At 48.7% G+C, this 23,148-nt stretch overlaps 1 protein-coding gene and 1 long non-coding RNA gene across 3 annotated transcripts in view; both read right to left on the bottom strand.

Moving 5' to 3' along the window:
• Positions 1 to 7,990: 7,990 nt before the first annotated feature.
• Positions 7,991 to 12,955, bottom strand: TOPORS (TOP1 binding arginine/serine rich protein, E3 ubiquitin ligase). Its single transcript, XM_030005214.1, has 2 exons — positions 12,688 to 12,955; positions 7,991 to 11,555 (listed from the first exon to the last, which is right to left on the bottom strand). The coding sequence occupies exons 1-2, from the start codon at positions 12,847 to 12,849 to the stop codon at positions 8,547 to 8,549; spliced, it is 3,171 nt and encodes a 1,056-aa protein (XP_029861074.1). The 5' UTR covers positions 12,850 to 12,955; the 3' UTR covers positions 7,991 to 8,546.
• A 5,031-nt stretch (positions 12,956 to 17,986) lies between these two features.
• LOC115337367 overlaps positions 17,987 to 23,148 on the bottom strand; it is a 35,410-nt gene continuing 30,248 nt past the window's right edge. The window contains exons 4-5 of one of the 2 annotated variants that reach the window (XR_003922111.2): positions 19,655 to 22,174; positions 17,987 to 18,338 (exon numbers count right to left, since the gene is read on the bottom strand). This is a non-coding gene — a long non-coding RNA (uncharacterized LOC115337367). Of the gene's footprint in view, positions 18,339 to 18,967; positions 22,175 to 23,148 lie in introns of those variants that run through there. The other variant, XR_003922110.2, reaches the window with a different exon arrangement.

The following is a 23,148-nucleotide window of genomic DNA, read 5'->3' as shown; positions in this document are numbered from 1 at the left end:
GGTAACTTTGTCTTTCGTTTTCTCTTTCTCCCTCTCTTTGTTTCTTGGCTGGCTCACTGTTTCCCAAAGGTCATGGCCATCACACCAACAGAGCAGACACAGCTCAACCTCCGTCGCTTCTGTGAACTGCCCAGTTTTTCCTCTGCCAGGTGTGCTGGTTTTGGCTGGACTGAGATAATTTTCTTCATAGTAGCTAGTATGGGGCTATGTTTTGGATTTGTGCTGGAAACAGTGTTGATAATACAGGGATGTTTTCATTATTGCTGAGCAGTGTTTACACAGAGTTGAGGCCTTTTCTGCTTCTCATACCACTCCACCAGTGAAAAGGCTGGAGGTGCACAAGAATTTGGGAAGGGACACAGCTGGGACAGCTGACCCCAACTGACCAAAGGGATATTCCATACCATATAATGTCATGCTCAGCAAGAAAAAGCTGGGGGAAGAAGAAAGACAGGGGGATGCTCAAAGTTATGGCATTTGTCTTCCCAAGTAACAGTTACACATGTGATGGAGCCCTGCTTTCTGGAGACGGCTGAACACCTGCCTGCCGATGGGAAGTAGTGAATGAATTCCTTGTTTTCCTTTGAGCAGCTTTTGCTTTACCCATTAAACTGTCTTTATGTCAACGCATGAGTTTTATCACTTTTGCCTTTCCAATTCTCTTCCCCATCCCACCAGAGAGGAGTGAGCAACCAGCTGTGGGGTGCTTAGCTGCTAGCTGGGGTTAGACCACTACACCAGGTCTGAGCAAGCTCCCTGCCATGGCACTTCTGGCTGCAGGAATCAGTTTTGAAAACCAAAGCAGAGAGATACACAAACAGCAGATCTCTCCCCAGACAATGTCCACCCTCTCCACCGGGAAAGGGACCCTGGGGATTGATGGCATTTCAATTTCTGTGAGCAGGCATGTGTCTGTAAACCCTTGCCACCTCCCTGTCCATCAGCACTCACCAGTCTGCCCGGCTGCCCCTCTGACCGGTGCTGTGCGGGGGCTGCAGGGGAAACCCTGGGCAGAGCTGTCTGTGGGCAGTGGGGGGTGATGAGCCAACGGGCAGCATTCTCTGCATGCTGCTCTTTACAGAAGGGAGCCCTCCTTTTTCCTCAGGGAATTTCTGTGACAAGTGGCAAAGAGCCATCCAGCTAAGGCTTGCCCTCTGCAGAGCTTGTATTTCAGAATAGGTGTGCCCTGTGTCTCAGGAATCCTTCCTCTTAATTGGAGACTGGTCTTGTTTCCCCTCTCCCAACACCTTTTAGGAAATATTATACAGGGTTGTTAAATCAAATCCCCAGCTGTCTCCACTAAGTCTATTCCCACTCTTACAGCTTTGTAAAATACCGGTGGAGGCAGGTGCGGCCCGGGGAGAAAAGGCTTGTGCGTTTGGCAGGAGAAGTTGTTCCAGCCCCAAAGAGGAACCTGGTGGGCACCACAGGTGGCAACCTGGCCATTTTCTTCCTCAGCCATCAGGGTGAAAACTGCAGCTGCTTCCTCTCCTTTATAAATACATCTTCATTCTGCATCCCTTCATCTTTTCTTTCATTATTTCTTTCTTTGTCCTGGTTGCTCCAATTGCTTCTCATGTGGGAGCCCCTTTTGCCTCCAGTGAGTTTTGCCACTGATCATGTGTGACCTTCGTTTTTCTTTTTTCCTTCTCTTACCCTGCCCTCCCCCCCCCCCCCCCCCCCGCCTTTTCTTCTGGTTTAACAAAGTCTGACAGCAGGACAGCATGGACCATATAACACTGCAGAGTCACTTTACATCCCAGGCAAGATTGTCAAGTAGTCTGCCCAAAGGAGGGAGTCATGCTGTGCAGGACCTGTCCAAGCAGAGGGCACGCACATGGAGTGAAGAGCTGTCCTCTCCCACGCAGTCCAGCAGGCCCTTTTCTGCCCACCATTTCCCACAGACTTATCAGGGAGAGTTATGCTCCCATATCTGCCTTCCCATTTCTCCAGCAACAGAGGACTGCTGAGATGGAGGGACTGGAGAGTGCCCCATTGACCCCATGTCCTGGGTTCAGCTGGGATAGAGTTAATTTTCAGAGGAACCTGGGAGGGCGCACAGCCGGGACAGCTGACCTGAACTAGCCAAGGAGCTATTCCGTACCATGTGCCATCATGCTCAGTATATAAATGGGGAGCGGGCTGGGGGGGTCTCTAAGGTTTCAGGTGGGGGAAGTGCCGGAGCGTCGGGTTCCGGGTGGTGAGCAGTTGCACCGTGCGTCACTCGTTTTGTATATTCTTTTATTACTACCGTTGTTGTTGTTGTAACTTCTCTTTTTGTGTTGTCCAGTAAATTGGCCTTACCTCAACCCTCGAGGTTCCGTTTTTTTTTTTTTTCTTTTCTCCTTTCTGATTCTCCTCCCCATCCCACCGGAGGGGGGCGGGAGGAGTGAGTGAGCGGCTGCGTGGTCCTTTGTTACCGGCTGGGCTGAAACCACTACACCCCGCTATACCTATGTGTTAATCAGGCAGCGTGGTCTGCCTGAAACTGCCCTTTCCCAAATGAAATTCAAAGCCAAATGAGGAATCCAGCTGGCAGGAAGAGCACAAAAGCCTTACCCCAAAGCTGCACTCAAGAGAGTGAAGGGTAGACTGCACTTGTATTCAGGCCACTTGCTGCTTTGCTGAAAAGTTGCGAGGCTGGCAGTGGCACTGGCATCTCTAGGCTTCAAAGGTTACAACAGTCTGAGATAAATAGGCATGAGTCCACACCTGGATTTTTTTCTGTTTCAGAAATACAGCTGAATTGGGCAATCTCCTTCTGACAAAGTCATGCTTGCGCATGCTTGTGAATACACTTTTCAGGGGGCAGGAACTGTTCTGCTGTTTGAGAGTGGGCAGTTGTTCTTTTAAAGGGAAGATGGAGATCTCGGGTTTGAAGGGCAAAGCCAAAATTCTGGGGAGGCAGCAGTTACAAATAAAAAGGGTCTAAATGGCCTCCCCTGACATCTATTCTCAGGCTCCTAAGTGAACCAGTCCAATAGAGCCAAGACATGCACTGAGGAAGGTGAAGCTGCCTCTGTGCAAATGGCAGATCCCCTGGGCTCCACTTTGGCTGGCTTGGCACCTCACATACAGGCAGGGAGAGGGGAAAACCAGCAGAAAGCAATGCTTTCAGGAACATCAGTAGATATGAACCTGGTGCCCCAGAGCATCCCAGAACCAGCCATCTGCACCGAGCTGTCAGATAACCTCAACAAACAGTGCTGCAGTTTCTTCCTCTTTCTGAATCTTCTCTCTGGTCTCCAGTATAAAACCAGCTCTGAATTTAGACAAAAAGCACCAGCACACAGCCCTGGTAGAGGGGCTGCAGAGCATGAACTCTTTCCTGCCATCTCTGAGTCTGCTAGGAGGACGCCCAGAAGAGAACCACAGTAGAGGGACCAGGCAAAGAGCTGTTGGACAGCCAGTTGGTCACCTTGCTCAGGATGGACACAGGGTCCAGGATGTTCAGGCTCTTCTCCTCTGCTGCGGTGGAAATGCTGGTATATCACAACGTGCTGTCTTATGGCTGTGTGATGGCTTTCTCTGCTGCTTCTTTTGGCCCAGCCTTGTACCTGCACAGAGAAGACTGTGTCTGCTTCACATCACCTGCCCAACGACAGGCATCTGTCCCCATCTCTCTCAGCCTGAAGAGCAAGGACTATACAATTGTAACAGAGGGGCTTCTCAGGGCATTTAATTCCAATTGCATCCTGTGAGTGTGGAGTTTCACAGCCCACCAAATAACAAGGACTAAAAAGTGCCCACATGGGTGACTGGGAAGGAGGAGACACACTGCTGCTGCTGCTGCTCTGCCCCTCAACATCTCATCTTTGTCAGCCCTGGAAGCCAGCCTTGAAGGAGAGTGGCTGGAAGTGTTGACCCTCAGCAAGCCATCCTGCCAGCCCCATCTGGAGGGTCACTGGTGCTGCCCACTCCCAAATTCTTTCGGGCTGCTGATGCTTCTCAAAGGCTTCTGGAGCAGAACTGGGCACCTCTACACATCTAGCCCCAGGGAGCAGTTGCCCCTGGTTTACCAAGGAGCAGAATTTGGCGATGATGAGGCCCAGTGCCCCACTTCCTCAAGGAAACATGTCACGTTCTTTCCTTGAAAGGTGGTCCTCCTCTCTTCCTCCACTTGTCTGTCATTGGGCTAACATTGCTCGGAGAGCCAAAACTGACTCTTCTCCCTAGGGATACATAGGAGGGTGGACTGTAACACTGACACTCATCCTTGCTCCTACTTGCAGCTGCACAAGTGTAACCCGTGGTAGCAATTGCCTTTTGTTCACCTGGTGATGTGTTTGAATGTTAATGTGTCAATGGCTTTACTGGGGCACTCACTAGTGCTTCAGTGATGGGGCTCTGATCCCATTCACACATTTTGCATCCCATTGCAATTCAGGGGTGGAGCACAGACTCTCCAGGACCAGCAGGAGGGCGCACACACATTCAAGGACCAGAGGAGAAGGCAGTGCAGGCAGGCAAACTGTCTGGCTCTTTCCCAGGCTCCAGGGGACCTGACTTCCATGGTCTCCTAGGCCATGTTCCAGTGTTGGGATTGCTGTGCAAAAATCTCTTTCACTGCAGCTGCTGTCCCATGCTCCTGCTCTCACAAGTAGGCATCAGCTCTTCAAAAAACTTCTTCTGTTTGCTTTACTCTTTCACTAGGCAGTAAAGTCAGTCCCAAGGTTTGGATCTAGGACATCTTCCTGCAGCTGTCACCCAGGGGGATAACAAGGCTGATAGAAACCACCTCAGCTTCTGTCTTACTAAGAGCAGCTGATGGAGGCAGAGGAGCAGCATGGGCAGAGCACCGGGGAAACCAGAGGAAACACCTACACTCACACACCCTTGGGTGCAATCCCACTCACACCCATCCTGGTGTGTGGGTCCCCAGCCACCAGGACAGAGGCCCTGAAGAGGGTTCCTGAAGCAGGAGCATTCAGCCAAGGAGACACCCTTTGCCTTTGGACAGCTTGTGGGCCACCAGCCTGCCTTCCTGCTGGAAGCTGCTGGGCCACCAGGCCAGTTGTCCTCTCTATCCAAAGAGCCGAAGTGAAAATGAAGCGTGTAAGGGGCAAAAAGATGCAGAGTGGTCAAAGAACTTTTTAAGATCATTCACCTGGCAAGCGTAGTTGCAAGAAATAATGGTTTGGTCCATGGCCGCATATATGAACATGGTGGACTTCCTGCCTGGGATGTGCAAATCCCTCTCCTGGGGCTGGAAGAGGCAGGGTGGTGGCCAGCCCCCACCCCAGGCCAGGTCTTGCTCCCTCCTGCTCCGTCATCCTGGGGAGCTACAAAGCTCACCTCAGTCCATCCAGCAGCACAGACAGCAGCCGTCTACGAGGACAGCACCTCCTCCGTAATACTGGCAAGGTCCCCAATGGTGGAAGCTTAGGCCTGGGTATCAGGAATATTTTCCCCTCCCTCAGGTGTGGTGCCTCCAGTTCTACGCTCAGTGGTTGGTAACGCTGGACAGACAGACCTTGGCAATGCAGAGCTTTGCACGCATCAGTCACGGTCTCTTCCTCTACCAGCCCCAAAGACTGATCTTCCACACCATCCTGACCTTCTGTGAGAACACTCATTCTCATGCGAATCCTTCCATCTCTGCCATTGCAGCGAATGGCTCAACAACCTCTCAAAAAATCCCCCATGTTCCAGAGAGAATAGCACCCTTGGAAGGGAGGAAAACCTTAGAAGGTGTGGTGTCACCTTGTTAATCCAGAATGGCTATGAAATCGCCGTCCCTTGCAGGGAATGAAGGAGACTGCAGCACACGTTCAGTAGCTTGCTGAAATGACTCTGTCATGGTTTAAGCCCAGCCGGTAACAAAGCACCATGCAGCCGCTTGCTCACTCCTCCCTGCCGGCCCCGGTGGGATGAGAAGAAAATATGAAGAAACGCTCATGGGTCAAGACAAGGACAGGGAGGGATCGCTCACCACTTATGGTCACGGGCAAAAAGCAGACTCAACTGGGGGAAAAAAAAAAAAGCACTTTAATTTACTACCAATCAAATCAAAACAAGGATAATGAGAAGTAAAATCAAACCTTAAAACACCTCCCCCTTCTTCTTCACTGACCTTGGTGTCTGCACAGGTGTTTCTCTCACATCCCACCTCCCTCTCAGCTGCAGGCTCCCCTTCTTAAACCTGTTCTCCCAGAGGGCTACCACCATCGCTGATGGGCTCGGCCTTGGCCAGCGGTGGGTCCAACTTGGAGCCAGGGAGGCTTCTAACAGCTTCTCACAGGAGCCACCCCTGCAGCCCCATCCCCCACTACCAAAACCCTGCCACACAAACCCAAACCAGACTCACTTTGGGATTTAGATACCGACTCTTCATTGCTGCCAGATGTGCTCATCACTATCTTTGCACACACAATCAACTACAAGCTGACATGTGGGATCCACATCTGTCAAGCTAGGGTGTACTGGGTTTATGTGGCAAGGTTTTGGTAGCAAGGGGTGCTGCAGGGTGGCCTCTGTGAGAACGGACCAGGGGCTGCCCTGTGCCACAGACGGTTCCACCTGGCTCCAAAACAGACCCAACACAGGACACAGCTGAGGCCATCAGCCATACTGGTGGTGCCTCTGTGAAAACGTATTTAAGACAGGGTAAAAAACGCTGCAGGCAGCTCTGAGAGGAGTGAGAAAAACATGAGCGAAACAGCCCTGCAGGTCAGAGAAGGAGGGGAGCAGGTGCTCCAGACTCCAGAGCAAAGATTCCCTGGCAGCTCCTGGAGAAGACCAAGGTGACTTAGGCTGTCCCCCTGCAGCCCATGGGAAGACCACAGTGGGGCAGATATCCACCTGCAGCCTGTGGAAAAAGCCACACTGGAGCAGGTGAAGACGCCCTGAAAGAAGGTACAACCCATGGAGACACCACACAGGAGCAGGCTCCTGGCAGGAGCTGCAGCCTGTGTTTAGGAGCCCACACAGAACAGGTTTTCTGGCAGGACCTGTGACCCCGTGGGGGACCCCCACTGGAGCAGTCTGTTCCTGAAGGACTGAAAGCTGTAGGAAGGACCCATACTAGAGTGGAGGAACAGTGTAAGGAGGAAGGAGCAGCAGAAACAGTGTTATGGAGTGACCACAACCCTCACTCCCTATCCCCCTACGCTGCTGGGGAGGGGAAGAGTAAGGAATGAAGGAGTGAAGTTGAGCCTGAGAACGGAAGGGAAGGTGGGTTTAGTTTTGTCCTTGTTTCTCATCATCCTACTAAATTTTTAATTGGCAATTAATTGTCCCTGAGCCTATTTGGCCTGTGACAGTAATTGTTAAGTGATCTCCCTGTCCTCATCTCAACCCACGAGCTTTCCCATCATATTTTCTCTCCCCCACCCTGTGGAGGAGGGGAAGTGACAGAACACCTCAGTGTGCATCTGGAGGCAACCAGCCAAGGTCAAACCCACCACTCATGGAGGCAGTAATACAGAGAGACAGAAGGCAATTTCCTGGTTCAGCCCTGAGAGCTACTGCTGTGCAGACAGAGAAGGCCCAAACCTGGAGAACAAAACCCTGCCTGAGCCCTGTGCCTCGCACATACATGCAGCAGGATATCTAGGGTGAACTGAGCTGGGTGAGTGTTGCTTAAAGCAAAGAGGTCAGGAGGAGCTGCTCTACTGCCAAGGCTACAGACAAGACAGATGTCTTCAAGTATGTAGTGGTAGGGCACACAGAAAAGGAAAACAGGCTCCTCGAGAGTTGCACAGCAACAGGATGTGAGGTAGAAGACATAGACTGCAACAAGGAAACATTAGAAGAGGTAGCACAGAAAGGCCATCCAGCCTTGGGAATATTCAAAACTGAGCAAATCCCAAGCAATCTGATCAAAGTTGTTCCTGCTTTCAGTGAAGGCTGGGACCTGATGACGTCCAGAGGTCCCTTCCAACCCAGAGTACTCCTGACAGCATGAACATCCCATGGTCTGTACTGGTAAGACACCCAAAACTGAAAGATAAATGTTCTGTTTGCAAAGTACACAGTCCACGCATTTAAATTCATTTTCAAAAAAAAAAAGTCTTATTGCTTTATTCAGATTTTGACATAGCTCACTTTTACGTTACTGGAAGTACTCTTGAAGATCTATATAGAAATTGCTGACTACTTTTCAGCAGAGATCAGCTTAAACCAAATAGATTAAAATGATGGTAGAATTCAGCCTGAATAATTTCCTATGAACTAAGCAATTTTTCCTATGTCTAAGAGCAATCTTCATAAAATGCATGTTCTGGCTTTTGGTTTGGGCTCCTTTTTTGTTATTGGTTTTAAACAAAACTTTGAAATATTCTGTGGATATATTTTACATATGACAAGAGTACAGGATGGCTTTATGAAATTAGAACTTCCAAAGTGTCTTCTGAGAAACTTTAAAAGTTACGTACTAGCAATATTCTATCTTCTTTGACTTAAAAGTGCATACACATTCCAAGGTTTTACATATTTCCCAGACATCTTTTAATATACACAGATCATATCAGGTGTTTTTGTTTTCAAGGGGAAAAAAGCAGTTAAAACAAATTCACTATTTTAAGAAGTGTTCCATGGAAAGAGTGCTACATTTTTTCTTCTGGGAAATCAAACCAAGAGGATCTGTTGACAAGACTCTTTGGCAGTCTTAGTATCAATGGTCGTCTCTCTGGACGCTCTAGGAAGGAAATCCTGGGGGAAGGCAGTTGACTGGAAGGCGCTGCTGGTGCTTCGTGAATGTAGCTGGTTATATTTCCTATGTGAGGGCTGTTACTGCTGGTGTCTGGTATGGTAAGATTCTGATCAGCTGCTGTTTCTCGAAGTTTGACATCAGCATTTCTAATGTCACCATCTAAGTCTCCCCTTCTGGTAGGAATACTGTAGCTTTTGGCTGCTCCTCCAGTTTTCTCACCAACTCTGTAAACATCTCCATCTCCTGTCATTCCCAGAAAAGAAGAGGGAGACTCGTTTTCCCTCTCATTTATCTGAGTTGTGCCTGTCCAAGTAATACTGCTGTCACGTTCAGTACTTTCTGGCTCCTTGCTACTGTCACTATCAATTGTAATCACCACTGGAGAAGAATGTGCCGAGTTACTCATGTGATGTTTCCGGTGTTTCTTCTTATGCTTTTTCTTTTTCTTTTTAAGATGCCTTGTTGTGTCTGTCGCTTTTCCTTCATAGACTATCTCCACACTTGGACTCCTCATCTTTTTTTTCTTTTTCTTACGCTTTGTCTCACTGCTTGCTCGATTGTCTGAAAGGCTGTCTTCATTTTTGTAGCAGTCACTGAATTTTGAGACAGTTTTCTTGGGGTCATTTTCTCTTTCTAGACTTGTGCTCTCCGTGAATGCATTCTCCAAGTGGCGGGTTTTGTACTTCCTTTTTCCACCAGGCTTTTCACTTTTCATTCTGTCAGTTCCTCCAGAAGGGGTCCTTGACCTGTTGCTTGATCGACTCCTTGACCTGCATCTTTCATAACAGTAAAAGTGTCTCTCCTGGAGTCCCCTCTGGCTATGCGGATCTGTCCTTTCAATAAATGATCGTATCCTGTATTCTGGACTAGCAGATTGCCTTGAATAGAAAGCATTAGACTGCGTCCTCCTCCTGCTGGAGTATTCATAGCCATCTCCGAACACCTTTCGACTACAGAAAGCATAACCCCACTGGTATCTACTTTGGTAATGGTCTCTTGCATAATAACGACCACTGTCTCTGCTTCTTGATCTCCTTTTGCTGTGGCCTTTGCTACGTGACCGTGATCTGCTTACTTCTCTGGATGAAGTGCTCTCACGACTTAAAGAGCCTCTCTGGCTTTTTAGAGAGGCTCTGGTGTCATGAGCCTTCAACCTCCTGCTGCTTCTTTTGCTCCTATGTTTGCTACTATCTCTGCTTCTTGATCGTCTTTTTTTAAGTTGGCTTTTGCTACGACGCTCCCTCCTAGACCGATAGCCATGACTACTACCTCGACTGTTTCGTGAACAGGATTGTGGACTCCTGGACTTTCCCTTTCTAGACAACCTGTTATTCCAAGGGGAGCATATTGTGTCACTCCCCGGAGAGGGGCTCCAGCTCAAGTGCTGCGGAGACAGATCTTTTACCTTATGTTTGTTTTTCTCATAATCTTTTGACTCTGTCTTCTCAACTGCAGGAGATAAGCAGCTTCTACAACTACGTACATCCTCCTTACATGTGGGGGAACGCGGTGAGAAGCTCCTGCTTTGTTCACTATCACTCCAGCTGCGACACTGGATTGGCTGCTGTTTCTTCACATCTTCCCTGTTCTCTTCCCTGATGGACTCCTCAGAGTCTGAGGACAGCTCAACCACTTCTGGTGTCCTCTCAGCTAATGGCTTAACATACCCAACAATAACACAATTGTCTGAGGAAGAGTCACTGTCATTTAAGTCAGCATTAGCCTGTAACTGAGTTTGCAGTTTGGCTCTTTGACTCTTTGTAGCAGAGTCCTCATCAGAACTTTCTGACATCTCCAGAGGAGAAGCTATGGTTGCACGAACCTCTTCCGAAATGGAATAGGAAGGCCCTGGAGTTTCATCATCCCAGGGGGCCTGACCAAGACCAGTCACAGACAAACTGTTATCTGGCCCTTGAGAACATGCCGTATCTGGAGATATTGTAATAATTGATGAGTCCGAGTGGCTTCCTTCGTCATATGATGGCGCAGGACAGTCATAATTGGCGTGTTGATCATATGCTTCTAAGTTAAAAGGACAACGGGCAAAACTGATGAATTCATGTAAGAAGTGTTCAGTCCGGTTCAGCAAAAACGGCTTTAAATCATCAGCAAAGGCCTGACTTTCCAGGTCATACCTAGTCACGTTACTCATGATAATGTGCTGTACAATATTAACCAAAGATCCATGGGCACCAAACAGCACTGTAAGTTCTCGCTTCAACCAAGGAACCAACCTGTGAAGGCAAGCAGGGTTGCGGCGGAAAAACTCTGCTGAAATGTCTCGATAGCGGCCACCATCCTGAATACTACGAATACGCACACCAGTACGGTACAGAGCTCTGCGGAAGTTGATCATGTCCTCCTCCTGAATCTGCCGCAGAGATCTGCCCTCTGCGCTAGCCTGCCTCCTGGAGGCCAGCCTCCTTATCATCTGCTGAATCTCGCCATCTCTCTGCCGCACTGGTTCGCTCGACAGCCCTTCAAACAATATCCCATTACCTGGAGGGGACAGCGTCCTTCGGGAAGGGGAACTGCCAGTGCGGCGTTCTCCTGTTAAGGTGGTACGGTAACGAAATCTCCGGCCATCAGGGCTGGCAAAAGAACTATTTTCTGAAGGGCTGATTATGTACTCCTTAAAGTCATCTTCAGCACGAATTGTATGGAAAATAGAAAAAAAGGATTGCTTGCAGAGGGGGCATTCTGCTTTGTTTTTTGACCACTCCTGGACACAGCGGAAACAGAACCTATGCAAGCAGCGATCTAGATACGCAACATTGTCAAACCTATCCAAGCAGATGGGGCATTTAGAGTCAGGAGATGCATCTGTTAGCAGCTTGCTGGTGCTGGCTTTTGGTGAAAAGTTGCTATCTTCCGAAAACTCCTTATCTGCTGAAGTCATGTTCTACAAAAGAAAGAGACAAAAGATGATTGCTATCTCAGAGAGACAAAAACTTTAAAGTCTAGACACAGAAACCCATAACAGTGGCCTTTAAGGTTGCAAAAGCCAGCATTAACATTGAGTGAACACGGAACAAAGAGGCAGCATGACCTAACTACTTTGCTTGGCTTCTCTTCACAGTGAGATCTGGCTCTTCAGAGTTGCAAATTTTAAACAGAGCTTGAATCACCCTGGCATGTATGAAGGTAACAGGCAGGACTCTTGCCTTCTTCCCCACTCATAAATAACTGCTCCGACGTGGTCAGTCAGTTTATGATTAACACGGTGTCCTCCGAAACACACTTCCAAAAGAGACCAGCGTTTACATAGGAAAAATAGCAGAACAGTTAGTTCTGTCTTTTAAGAAAAAAAGTCAAAACAAGCAATAATTGCACTCGAACTAAACGGTCCGTTTCCAAGTTCTGCTGGACCTGTCCTGTTCCTGCACCCTCTGCCCACGTTTTGCTGGGCACTCACGCTGGACCACACACGGCATGTTGGACTAGACAACCTCCGGGGATGTGTTCCGGCCTAAATAAGTCTTTGTTTCGATGACTGAAGCAGAAACAGCCAGGTGTCATTCCTACACCCATCCCCAGGTACACGCTGCCTTTGCACCTAGCCAGGCCGTCGAGCGCGGTTAGCAATAAATTCACCTATTTTAAAGTTATTTTAGGAAGCGGTGTTATCCTCGGGCATTGCGGTCCGCCAGAAACCTCGAAACTCACCCGCCCACCCTTCGCGGCGAGCTCAGGGGCAGGACACAGCCACCGGCGGGACGCGGGGCACGGCGTCTGCCGCGCAGACCGGCGAGACACGCACGAGACACGCGCACGGACACGCACCGACTGGGGGGCGCGGACGCGCACGCGGGGGGTGTCACCAACGCGAGCGGCGGCGGCGGCGGCGGTGAGGGGTGTCACGCCACCTCCCCCCACTCCCCCCCCCCCGACCACCCGCCCGCTGCGGGACGCCTCCCCGCCCAGCTCCCGCCTGCCCGAGCCTCCCGCCCGCGTCTCCGGCCGCCGATCCGGCGGCCGCCGCCAGCCCACCGGAAGGGTCCGGCGCCGCTCCCGGCCCCCTCGCCCGCGCTCACCGATGCCGGGCCCTCGCTGCCCGCGCGGGCCGGGGCCGCGGCCGCCTTCAGCCTGTGGCGCGTCCGGCAGCGTCCGGAGCCGGGAGCCTCCCGCCGCTCCTCCCCCGGCGGGCGGCGGCGGCGGCGGCTGCCCTCCGCCAGGCGCCGTAACGGCTCTGCCATCGGCGGCGGCGGAAGCGGCGTTGCCACGGGAACGGTTGCCCCCCGCCACCAGCGGGGCAGCGCCGCGCCGCCGCGCTGCCTGCCGGGAGCGGAACGCGGGCGCTATCGTCTGGCGTCACTTCCGCTGCCGGTGGCGACATCTTGCCGGCGGGCGGAGGCGCTACTGGGCGGAGGCCGTGGAGACGGCGAGGCCGGCATGGCTGCGCCGGGGCGGCGGGACCCGCGCCGCATCTGCCGCCTGGTGCGGGCCGCGGCCGGCGGTGGCGGTAACCGCGGCGGGGGGGGGGGGGGGCAGGACCGGGCGTGCCAGGTCCGAGGCCGCCCGGCCTGCAGGGCAGGTTTACTGCCCGGGGCGGGCTGGCGGGGAGCAGGGCTGGGTGTACCTCTCGGTGGAGGCAGCGGATACGGGCACCTGCGCGGGTAACGGACGGGAGGGTCCCGGTGCTGCCGCGGCCAGCGCGCAATGTTTTGTTCCGCAGGTGCTAGCTGCCGTGGTGTTGCTTTCCTGGGGCTTCGTCCTCTACGGGTCGCGGGTGGCCGCCCAGCGGCAGCTGGAGAGCGGCCTCCTGGCCCAGGGGCTGCCCTAGGCGATGGCAAAGCCCGTGCGACACCGCCGGGAGCTTGGTGTTGTCTCTGAGAGGACGGAGGAATCCATTGGAAAGCTGGAGGAGCCCTGTTGTCAGTTGGGTAAATAAAGCACAAGCAGTTACCAGAAAAGAGAAAAAGATCTCTCCTTGCTGATCTGCACCAGCGCGTGCCTGCAAGAGACATACATACCCATATGCGCAAAAAAAAAGACACTGACATGGTCAGCTCTGCAGACTGCCGCAGACAAAGTGCTGTCTTCCACAGCACCTGCATGTACTACTACTACCAGAACTCGCATAAAACGTGAGTGCAGCCCACCATGTCCCTTTTCTTTCCTACTGGCGGAAAGGATTGACGTTCACTAGTAGAAGCACACATGGGTTCACAGATCCCCCGAGTACCAGCACAGCCCTTCTGTCCATCTAGTAACCCTGCCCCGTATCCTGAGCCCTCTTACTCACTCCTACACACCGGCTGGTCCAGCTTCCTGCTTATGAGCAAACACACGCATGCACTGACACGCTTAACCCAACAAGTGTTCCGCACCTGCAGATCTCCTCAGATACCAGCATAGGCCTATGCCTGATACCCTGCCTGGACCCAGGGCCTCCTACTTGCCAGCTAGCCCACCTTGAAGTGTGCTAAGGAGTTACATCCCCAACCCCAACACTTTTTCCTGGTGTTTGGGGGAGGTGCAACCACTTTGTCTCCCCAGCAGGCAGCACCAGGCACGTGCGCTGCACCCCACAGTCCTCTGCATGCTGGTGCCGAGACTCACTCACTTTACTCACCCTGGTTCCCCCAGTAGCTGCACTGCGGGCACACATACTGGTCCTGTCCCAGTGACTGAAGCTGAGACTTTCACTGTCACCTGTGCCCTTTGCTGGCACCAAGACCCTTACGCACTCCCATCGCTGGCACGGTAGGAGGGATCTGTATCCAGAACGGTCCTACTCAGTCAACTTCCTAAATGCTGTGTGCACATGTTGGCTCTTAGGTGAGGTGGGATCCACTTTGAGAGTCCATCTCTGGAACTCCCTGAGTCACCAAAATGGGAAGATGGAAGGTGCCCCAGGCTCTTCACAGGGGGATTTTCATTTATGAGCTGAAAAGAAGCAATTCTGGAAGTTAAATGGATCTGGTTTGGGGTGCTGGTTTTCCACACAGCTGGGAAGAGGAGAAGTCTTGTGGCTCCCCTCCCACAGCCTGCACAGGCCGGCAGCACCTCATCCCACCCACAGACCTCTTGAAGCTGGGGAAGAGCCTTCACCTGGGGTTGTCTGGCCCTGCCTCCTGGGCTGTCGGGTCCTCTGGAGTCTCTTGGTCAGTGAGTGGCAGGGGTTTTCCCCACTGGCAGCTTTGTGGGAGCAAGAGTGTAGGGGGGCCTCGGTCTCATGTCCTGAGCAGTAGCCGCAGCACCAGCAATGCCCAAGCTGTTGACAGTGGGACCCACAGTCCCTGGGGAGGGGACAACCCCCAGCCCTCTCTCTGGTTCGCCCTGGCACCAGGGACAATGCCCTCTCAGGCACAGCAGCAACAGCTCCTCTGAGGAAGGAGGTCAGCAGGAGGCTCAGGCTATTCGATTCCCAGTTTTTTTTAGCATCTCCCTTGTTAGCTGCATCACCCTGCGAATACATGACAACTGTCATAGACCCCGGCAGTGCCCCTACAAAGGCTTCTGTGCTGACAGAGAGGCTCTCCGCCTTTCCACTGACTTTATCTCTGAGCCAAAGCTGAGTGGCCAGACCGTCCTTTGCTGTCCACGCAGTAAGAACTTAGCTTTGGTGCGCTGTTGTCCTCACCGTGGTGTTCAAGCACTGTCCCGGCGCAGTTATCTTCTTCCCCTGGCCAGCTGGCCACCTCCAGCAGCACGGTGCCAAGAGCAGGAGTGACGGGTGCGGGGCCGGCCGGCACTGTTAGAAACAGTCTCTGACCACCAGCCTGCCCCACGTTGTGGCCTCTCACCGTTTGCTTCTCAGCCTTCACTTCAGGTGTCACCGCCGGCACGCACCTGGAGCTGCAGGTGGGCAGGTATCGGTCACTGCAGGGTTTCGGGTTGCTCCGCTCTGCTGCAAACCTTCTAAGTGCCATTTTGCAGCCACCGCGACGGAAATCGCCCATTCTGGCTTTGTTCCTTCTGGGTAGCGAGTGTTCGTGACCACGCAGAGCTGGTTTACCTGCGAGCTGCCACCAGATGGCAAAATACTCCCTCGCATCGCTCCCAAGCCTGCTTGCCAGCACCGCGGGCTGGAGCCGTGCAGGGCTGCAGGGGAGCGGCAGCGCCGGCTGAATTTGTCTCCCCTCGGGTTAGTTGCTGCTCGGCGTGTTCAGGGGTGCCTCCCCAACAGCATTCGGAGGGCCAAGACCTGCCTGTTGTCTCTGGACCCTGGAAGTCCAAGGCAGAGCCTACGACTGCTCACAACAGAGATGAAACAACCGAAAACGTCCCTGCTGCTGACTAGACCGTGCACAGTGACAGCAAGGAGGCAGAAAGAGAACTTGCTCTTTTTATGGCAGAGTCCTTACCTAACTGAGAAAACCGTGTGATGGTTCTGCAGATATTAAGAGAAATGAGAGTCTCAAGAGCTTTTTCTTCTTTGCCCTGCTCTGACTATTCTCCCTCTTCTCTCTCCTGTGCTGCTATCGCAGCACCATGCCGGAGTCAGTGTCAAGGGTCTAAGAAACATCCTCAGCTGCACATCCTGACATTTGCCTGAAGCCATGCCAGGATGATGGCAGCAGCAAGAAGCAACGTTTTTCTTCCGGGTAACATGGGAGTGGGAGCAAAACCCCCACAGAAGCTGGGAAATACCTCCTTCAAGTCTAGTGGGAAGCACACAGTTTGCAGCTTCTGTCTCTGCAGCTCACCCTTCTGCTTGCCTCTGCTACTTGCCCAATAACAGTAGCTCTTTCAGGAAAGCAAGAATTAAAATCATGTTCATCGCAAGGATTTGAAACTGCCACCTCAGCAAGAAAAGTCTCTGCATTGTGCCAGTAAAATCATCATAACATGAACTGGAGAGCTCCAGGTAACCAGAGGAATCCTAGAAACTTGAGGTTTAGACTCAGCTCAGTTTCCCACATTGGAGTAAATCTTCACTCTGATTCTTCTGCCCAGAAGTTATGCATTGTCTTGAAGACAAGGTCGTAAGGATCATTGTCCAGGATCAAGCTCCTGAGACATGGATTGAAAGTAATTTAAAAAGATCTCCAGTAGATATCTAGTAATTAGAAATAAGAGAATATAAGCTCACCATATCATCAATAGCAGTATTAAAAATTTACTTCCTATGCAGTTTTGATGCCAGTTGTCTCATTTCTTAATACTCTGAGCTACCTCTCTCTGAAGAAGCTGTCCCTGAAGCTGCTCACTTACAGTGTTACCACCTGTTATATGTTCCACCTCCCCTTCCCTTTCAAACTCTCTGTTCACCTTGTGCTCATGTGCTTGCTCATGGAAGTCAAGAAGAACATGCAAACCCCCTCAGCTTGTTTCTGGGATGTCACAAGAAGGGCTTGGACCCACTGCTTAGCATCCATCATCCTCTCCTCACCCACGAATATGCAGTGCAGAGCAGAATGCATGTGTTTCCTGTCACATTCAAAATGGTACAGTAAATAACTGTTTAGGCAGCATTAACCATTCATATGAGATCACCAGAGATGCCTATTTTGCCAATGCTATCATCCCTAAAGGAATATATTCATAATGCTGATGAAATCCCCCTCAGATCTTTATTTTCTTTTTAATCCTTTTTAATAAAGCATAGCTTATTTATCAGAGCAAGGCTGGTTTATTAGTCTTGAAGTGTTTGTTTGTTTAGGTTTCTGGGGGTTGTTTGGAAAAATTATGATCAGCATGCTTTTGATTAGCATAGCTAAGAGGACTTTTCCTTAATGAAATGATTAATTGATTCAGCAAGGTATGCAGCCACACTAACAGCTGCTTCAACACATACAAAAGACTCTCCTTCAAATACAATCTTGTCTTGCTAACATGAGACAGTACCCATGGATACATGTTAATTATAAGATTGATAAGAATATGTAAGGATAGCTAATGTTGCGGCTGAGTTATTTAATGAAGGCTATTGAAAACAATCAAAAATGGAAACAAAATCATTAGCCAGGCAACTGTGGGCTGGATTTGGCTTTAAATCACTTTAACATACTGATGATAATCAATTTCTCCCAAATTATACCAGCAAGGAAGCTGGAACATAATTGCTTCATTCCTGCATTACATGCTGCCTGAAAATGGAGGAATTACCCAAGTTCTAGAGTCCTCTGCCTGCTTAATAATAATTACATGCTATCTTTATCATCTCTATTATTTATGCAATACCACCTGTAACCTAAAAGCTGTATAAAACCAGATTTTTGGTAAATACACACAAGTTCATGGTAAATGGAAACCTAACAATCTTTTAAAATCTCAATGGTGACCAGACATAAAATGCATATATACCTAAAGACAGTACTTCAGACTACAAGTAGCTCCCAGGTCATCACAGAACAAGAAGCAAAAGCTACTAATTTTGTGGTGTAAGAGGAAAAAAGATGTATGCGTGGTCTGAGACACAGAAGGAGAAGGGTAAGGGAGAGATGCAGGAAAGCAGAAGACAACACTCAGCCCAGAGGAGGGTGACATGACAGAGGACCCTGTCCAAGGACATTACCAGTGCTTTGTGATTAGAAATTCTGAACAGACCTAGGACTGGTTTGTCTGAGTTGTGGTGCTACCAAAAATCCCGCAGGAGTTTGGACAAACAGGTTTCAGTTCCCTATCTGCAAATACAGGCTGGGAATTCTCCTGCTGCATTGCCACTTCAGATCTCCTCTATTGTTTGCTGCAGCCATCTGCCATCACTCATCTCATGCTGCGACCACTTCAAACATTTCTGTGGAAAGGAACACATGTATCTGAACAGAATTCAACACTACATGACCTTGAGTCCCCATCGGAGGCTCCACAAAGCTTTTTAACACACGAACGTGAGCAACTAAAGCAAAGCAAAAGCATACAAAACCTTTGCAGAAGCTAGACGGCAGTGTTGGCACATACTCTGAGGCACAGGTAAGCTACTGCTCAGATTTTGCACAGAGGGCTCGAGTTATGGGTCCTCCATTTACAGGAATCAGTTTTGGACCTCCTTTTTTGTCATCTGAAGAAAAAAATGTTTTAGCATCTCTGAAACTTCAGCCTCAAGACCAACAACCACAAAAGAGGTACTCAGAGTTCAGGGGGGAAAGCAACAGCCCAAAAGACTCAAGCAGAGTTCCCAAAGGAGAAGGAACGTAAAAAGTAAAATGCAGTAAAAAGGCATTTCCCCTCCCTCAATTCACATTTCTGCATGTCAGCAGATCGATTTAACAGTGACACACCACCAAATAAGCTTGTCACTAAAAGGAAGTGGCAGTTTTTGAAATGGCTATTTACATTCAAATGAGATAAAAAGAGAGGTGGGTCTGCCACAGATGCTGGAAGAGACGAATGGTTAAAAAGATAAAGACCTTCAAAGACCATATGTTGCCCCAAGCAGCCTTTAATGAATTTTATTGTGGTTCAGTGAGTCTGGTTTGCTTTTAACAGTTCATTTAGCAAGTTGTTGCTGCAGCGATTTCTAATAATAATGTCACAATAATCTTTTAACTGGGTACAGCTTTGTGGCTATATGGGATTGCTCTGAAAATGATTTCTGGACTTGGTAAGATGGAAAAAACATATGCAGTAAGTCCCTTTAGTTTCTTCCTCTGTGGCACACATCACACTGAAGGAGGACAACAGTCACTCCAAGGAAAAGGAAAAGGAATTCTCTTCCACTCAGATGAGGATTATTTTGAAATGATAACAGCAGCTGAGAGCACAACATTGCCAGCAGATAGGGATAGCGTTTACTTCCTTCGCACTTTGGGTGTTACTGATTACAGCCAATACAACAACATATTTTTACCCAACATACTAGCTTCTTGGGAGAGTTATTTTCCTAGTCCTCTATTCCAAATGATATTTTGACTCTATCCTTGTGCTGATTCAAGTAGCAAAGTAATCAAAATTACTAACATAATGAAGTGATAGACTGTAATTAGGACTAAATATATATTGTTTTTCATTATGAACCAAAAGCTTAGTGCCAGCAATAGAGCCCAAAAGGAAAAAAGATTCAAACCCAAACTTTTGAAATCATTTGCTAGCTATGCAGCTTCATAACCATACCTTATCTTTTGCCATCAGCTGCAGTCATCCTGCTGTCACTCCACATTTCTACAGAGGTTCTCAAGCACAGGATAACACACTCTGTCTTCTCTATTGTCATTTTTCAGATGTAACTGTGGGTGGACAATACATTTCACAGCAGGTAGAAATGCCTAATCCAAGGAGAAATTTGTAGAGCTGGAAAAGGGGAAGGAATTGAAAAGGAGACTTCCCTTAGGAGGTTAAATCCCAGATCATACAAACAACTCACCATGACTTGGGGCAAATAATCCTATCAAAGTCAATGAAAGTATGCAATTTAAAAAATCATGCTCTGTGTAAACATCGGCAGTGGGCTTCAGATCAGTGGCAGACATGAAGCTTGCTACAACCTCGATAGTTGTTCCCAGTGATTTCAAAGGGACTATTCACATAGAAAAGCATATGCTGAACTTCCAGAATTGCAATGTAAAGCCAATTAATTCAGTCTAGCTACAAACAAGCTCCAGACTAAAATCCTTGCAGGGCTGCTATTTACTAATCAGTATTTGTGTATCACTTTGTGGTACCTTCTAATTGGGTATCTTAAATTTACATACCATATCTTGTTTGCAGGATCAGACCATAGGGATGAGATTTACCCAAGTACTGTATCTCTCCAAGAAGGTCTAGTACTCTAACGCACAGTACTGCACATAGCAGTGGGCCGTGAGGTCCTGACAGCGTGCAGAGTTCCGCTGGTCTCTGCTTGCAGCAAACCTGCTTCAAACTGTTTTTTTACAGTATTTGTGTTCCAAAGGCTTGTGGACCACATATTATGTGAAATTTGCAGCTGGATGCATTTGTTCATTATCTACTCATCACTGATTACACTGATTAAAAGAAGGAAGTCCATGGCTTCAAATCAACAACCCCTGCCTTGGTAATGCTGAGGTCTCTTCTCCAAGGAGAAAAGCTGTTTGGATATTTCACCTCAACAGAACTAAACTAAGCAATGTTAACATTTCAGTCCTTGTTTCCATTTCTGTACTGATAGATGGCACCTATTAGGAGTTACATACCAATTCAAGAGGTAATTAAACTATTATGCTTTGCTTCAGACATGCAGCATGCAGCTACAGCCTACAGATTTTACTGACTGCAACTGGGAGGGTTTTGCCTCAGTAAAGAACTGAAGGATTTGGTCTAGTGATAAAGATGTCAGCTTAATAATAAGCTCCTCCTCAAATAATTGCAGTTCATTAGGCCTTGATCCAAAGCACGGTGCAGGTAATGACTTCAAGGAGGTCTGCCAGCACTGTTGTGTTGGGGGCGTGTGTAACTGTAACAGTGAGACAGCCAAATTTTTGTGGGACTGTAAAAGATAGCATACATACCATGGAGCTTACAGTCTTATGTAGAACTGCTGTGAAAAGAACAAGTGAAGGGAAATACAGTTGTGCCTGTTACCCTGAGTGGGAGCTGAAGAGAGAAGTGCTGATAAGAAAGTTGTCTGTGCTCACAAGCAAGCTGAGAGCTAGCAAGCAACCGCAGTCTGCCTGAGGGTCCCATGCCAGAGCATCTTTCCAGGCCAGATAGGGTTTTAAAGAGTTAACATATACTTTTTACTAAAGCCTTCTGAAAATCTTCTAAAACAGCCCAGCTGTGATGGGAATGGTGGGCTACAAATGGGCGGCAGGGGAGGAATGTAGAGACTAACAGAAAAAAACCCTGTAGTGTCACAGTGGACTGCCCCAGATCGAAAGGCTATGAGTTTAATGTTTAAAAACCTGAGGCAAAATTTGTTCCCTTGAGATCTGCAGTCATCTGCCTTTTTCTGCAGAAGAGCTCTTTGCGTTACATGTGTCCAGGAGACAAATGCTTATGATCGTGCCATCCAGCTCTCATGGGAGTGTGCCCAACAGAAGTGGAGCAGGACCAGCTTATATCACAGCTTATGTAGGTTTTGCTCCTGAACCAACAATCTGTACCAGGAGAGTCATCCTGATGTCCCAAGACCAGTATAAGCATTTTCTCGAACCCACTGACAAATTTTTCTTTTTCCTCAAGAACATCTGCAGATTTTTTTACAACTGCCAGCTCACCTGCACTTCACGGGGAAAGGAGCAAATTTCATCTTTTGCAAATGCTTGTTCTGCATTCCTTTTAAGTGGTCTGTGAATCCTAGGTGGTTATTACAGCCACTAACATTTCTGTCAGTCCCTGGTCTCTCCAGGTGCTCTCTCTGCCCCCAGTGAGACTTTTCCTCTAACTTTTTCCTTGCCTTTCATTCCAAGCCTGGAGTATGCTGGAGGGCAAGGCTGACAGAGGAACAATCCTGGTCTGAGGGGTAGGATAGGAGGGAAGACAACTCCACCCAGTGGGCAATGGCAAACTCCCTTCCTCAGGATGAAGCAGGTCAGCAGAGAGGGGTATTCTTCCATCCCCGTAGGCTGCCCAGCACAAGTGACTGTGTGAGGACATCAGCCACTCACAGATGATTGATTTGCATCTTTCCTCACAGAGATTGTTTCCTTCTGAATGGTCCATTAATTCTTCCTTCTGGGGAGGAAAGAAAAAAAAAAAAGGCGGGGGGAAATCCTACTGCACAGGGAATTTTGTTTCTGGATAAAAAGAAAGGTTTTACAACAAATTTTAGCAAAGAGTTGAGAATTCAGAAACAACTATTTCATTACTTTTCCAGATACAACAGGGTATATTAATATGTATTAGCACAATGTCAATGTACAGATATGTAACTTAATATGCTTTACAAAGTGATTGTATCTCAGATCACTTAACTCTTTATTTGAATGGATAAGAATATGATTTTCAATTTTGTCAAAATAATAGAAGCTCAGAAAAACACAATTTCTTAACACAGATCTCAGTAGACTTTGGTATATACTCCTGGTTGTGTTTTCTGTGCCAGATCCACCCACAGTTAGTCTGTGAGTAAGTATATTGATTGCTCTGTCAATTTTTCTTTAGATAAATTCAGATTAGGAAGTCTTTATCCAACAGGAGGAGATACATAACTACCTCTCAAAACTACTTTGCTCATACTGCAATCTGTCGTTGGCCAACATATCTCTCTCAGCCACATTAATGTTGATGATAAATACTAACTGGCTCCTTCTGGGAGAAGAGTACCCAATACTCATTTGAAGAATGCATACTTCTAGTTTGGGAAGCAATTTTAGAGATAGCTTAGTAGGATTCCTCTATTACTGCTTAATAAGCATATGTTCTTTTATTGCTTCTTTTGAGTTAAACATAGCTCACCAATGTTGTTTCTTGCTGTTGAAGTCAGATAATGAAACTGTAAGTGACGCTTTAGAAACCTGTATAAAACTCCAGTGCTGAATTAAATGGACAATGTCAAACGCTAAATAAAAGTGGGTTACAATTAGTTTTAGAAGAGAGCAACCTATGCCTGCAGCCTGCTGATAATTTATGTTTTCACAATCACATTTTTCACTAAAACAAATGCTTCTTTCCCTGCTAGTGTTGTGTGAAAGGCCCAAATGAAGAAA

This window comes from Aquila chrysaetos, chromosome Z, assembly GCF_900496995.4.
Source record: "Aquila chrysaetos chrysaetos chromosome Z, bAquChr1.4, whole genome shotgun sequence".
NCBI lineage: Eukaryota > Metazoa > Chordata > Aves > Accipitriformes > Accipitridae > Aquila > Aquila chrysaetos.
This window is presented reverse-complemented; position numbering and strand designations above follow the sequence as displayed.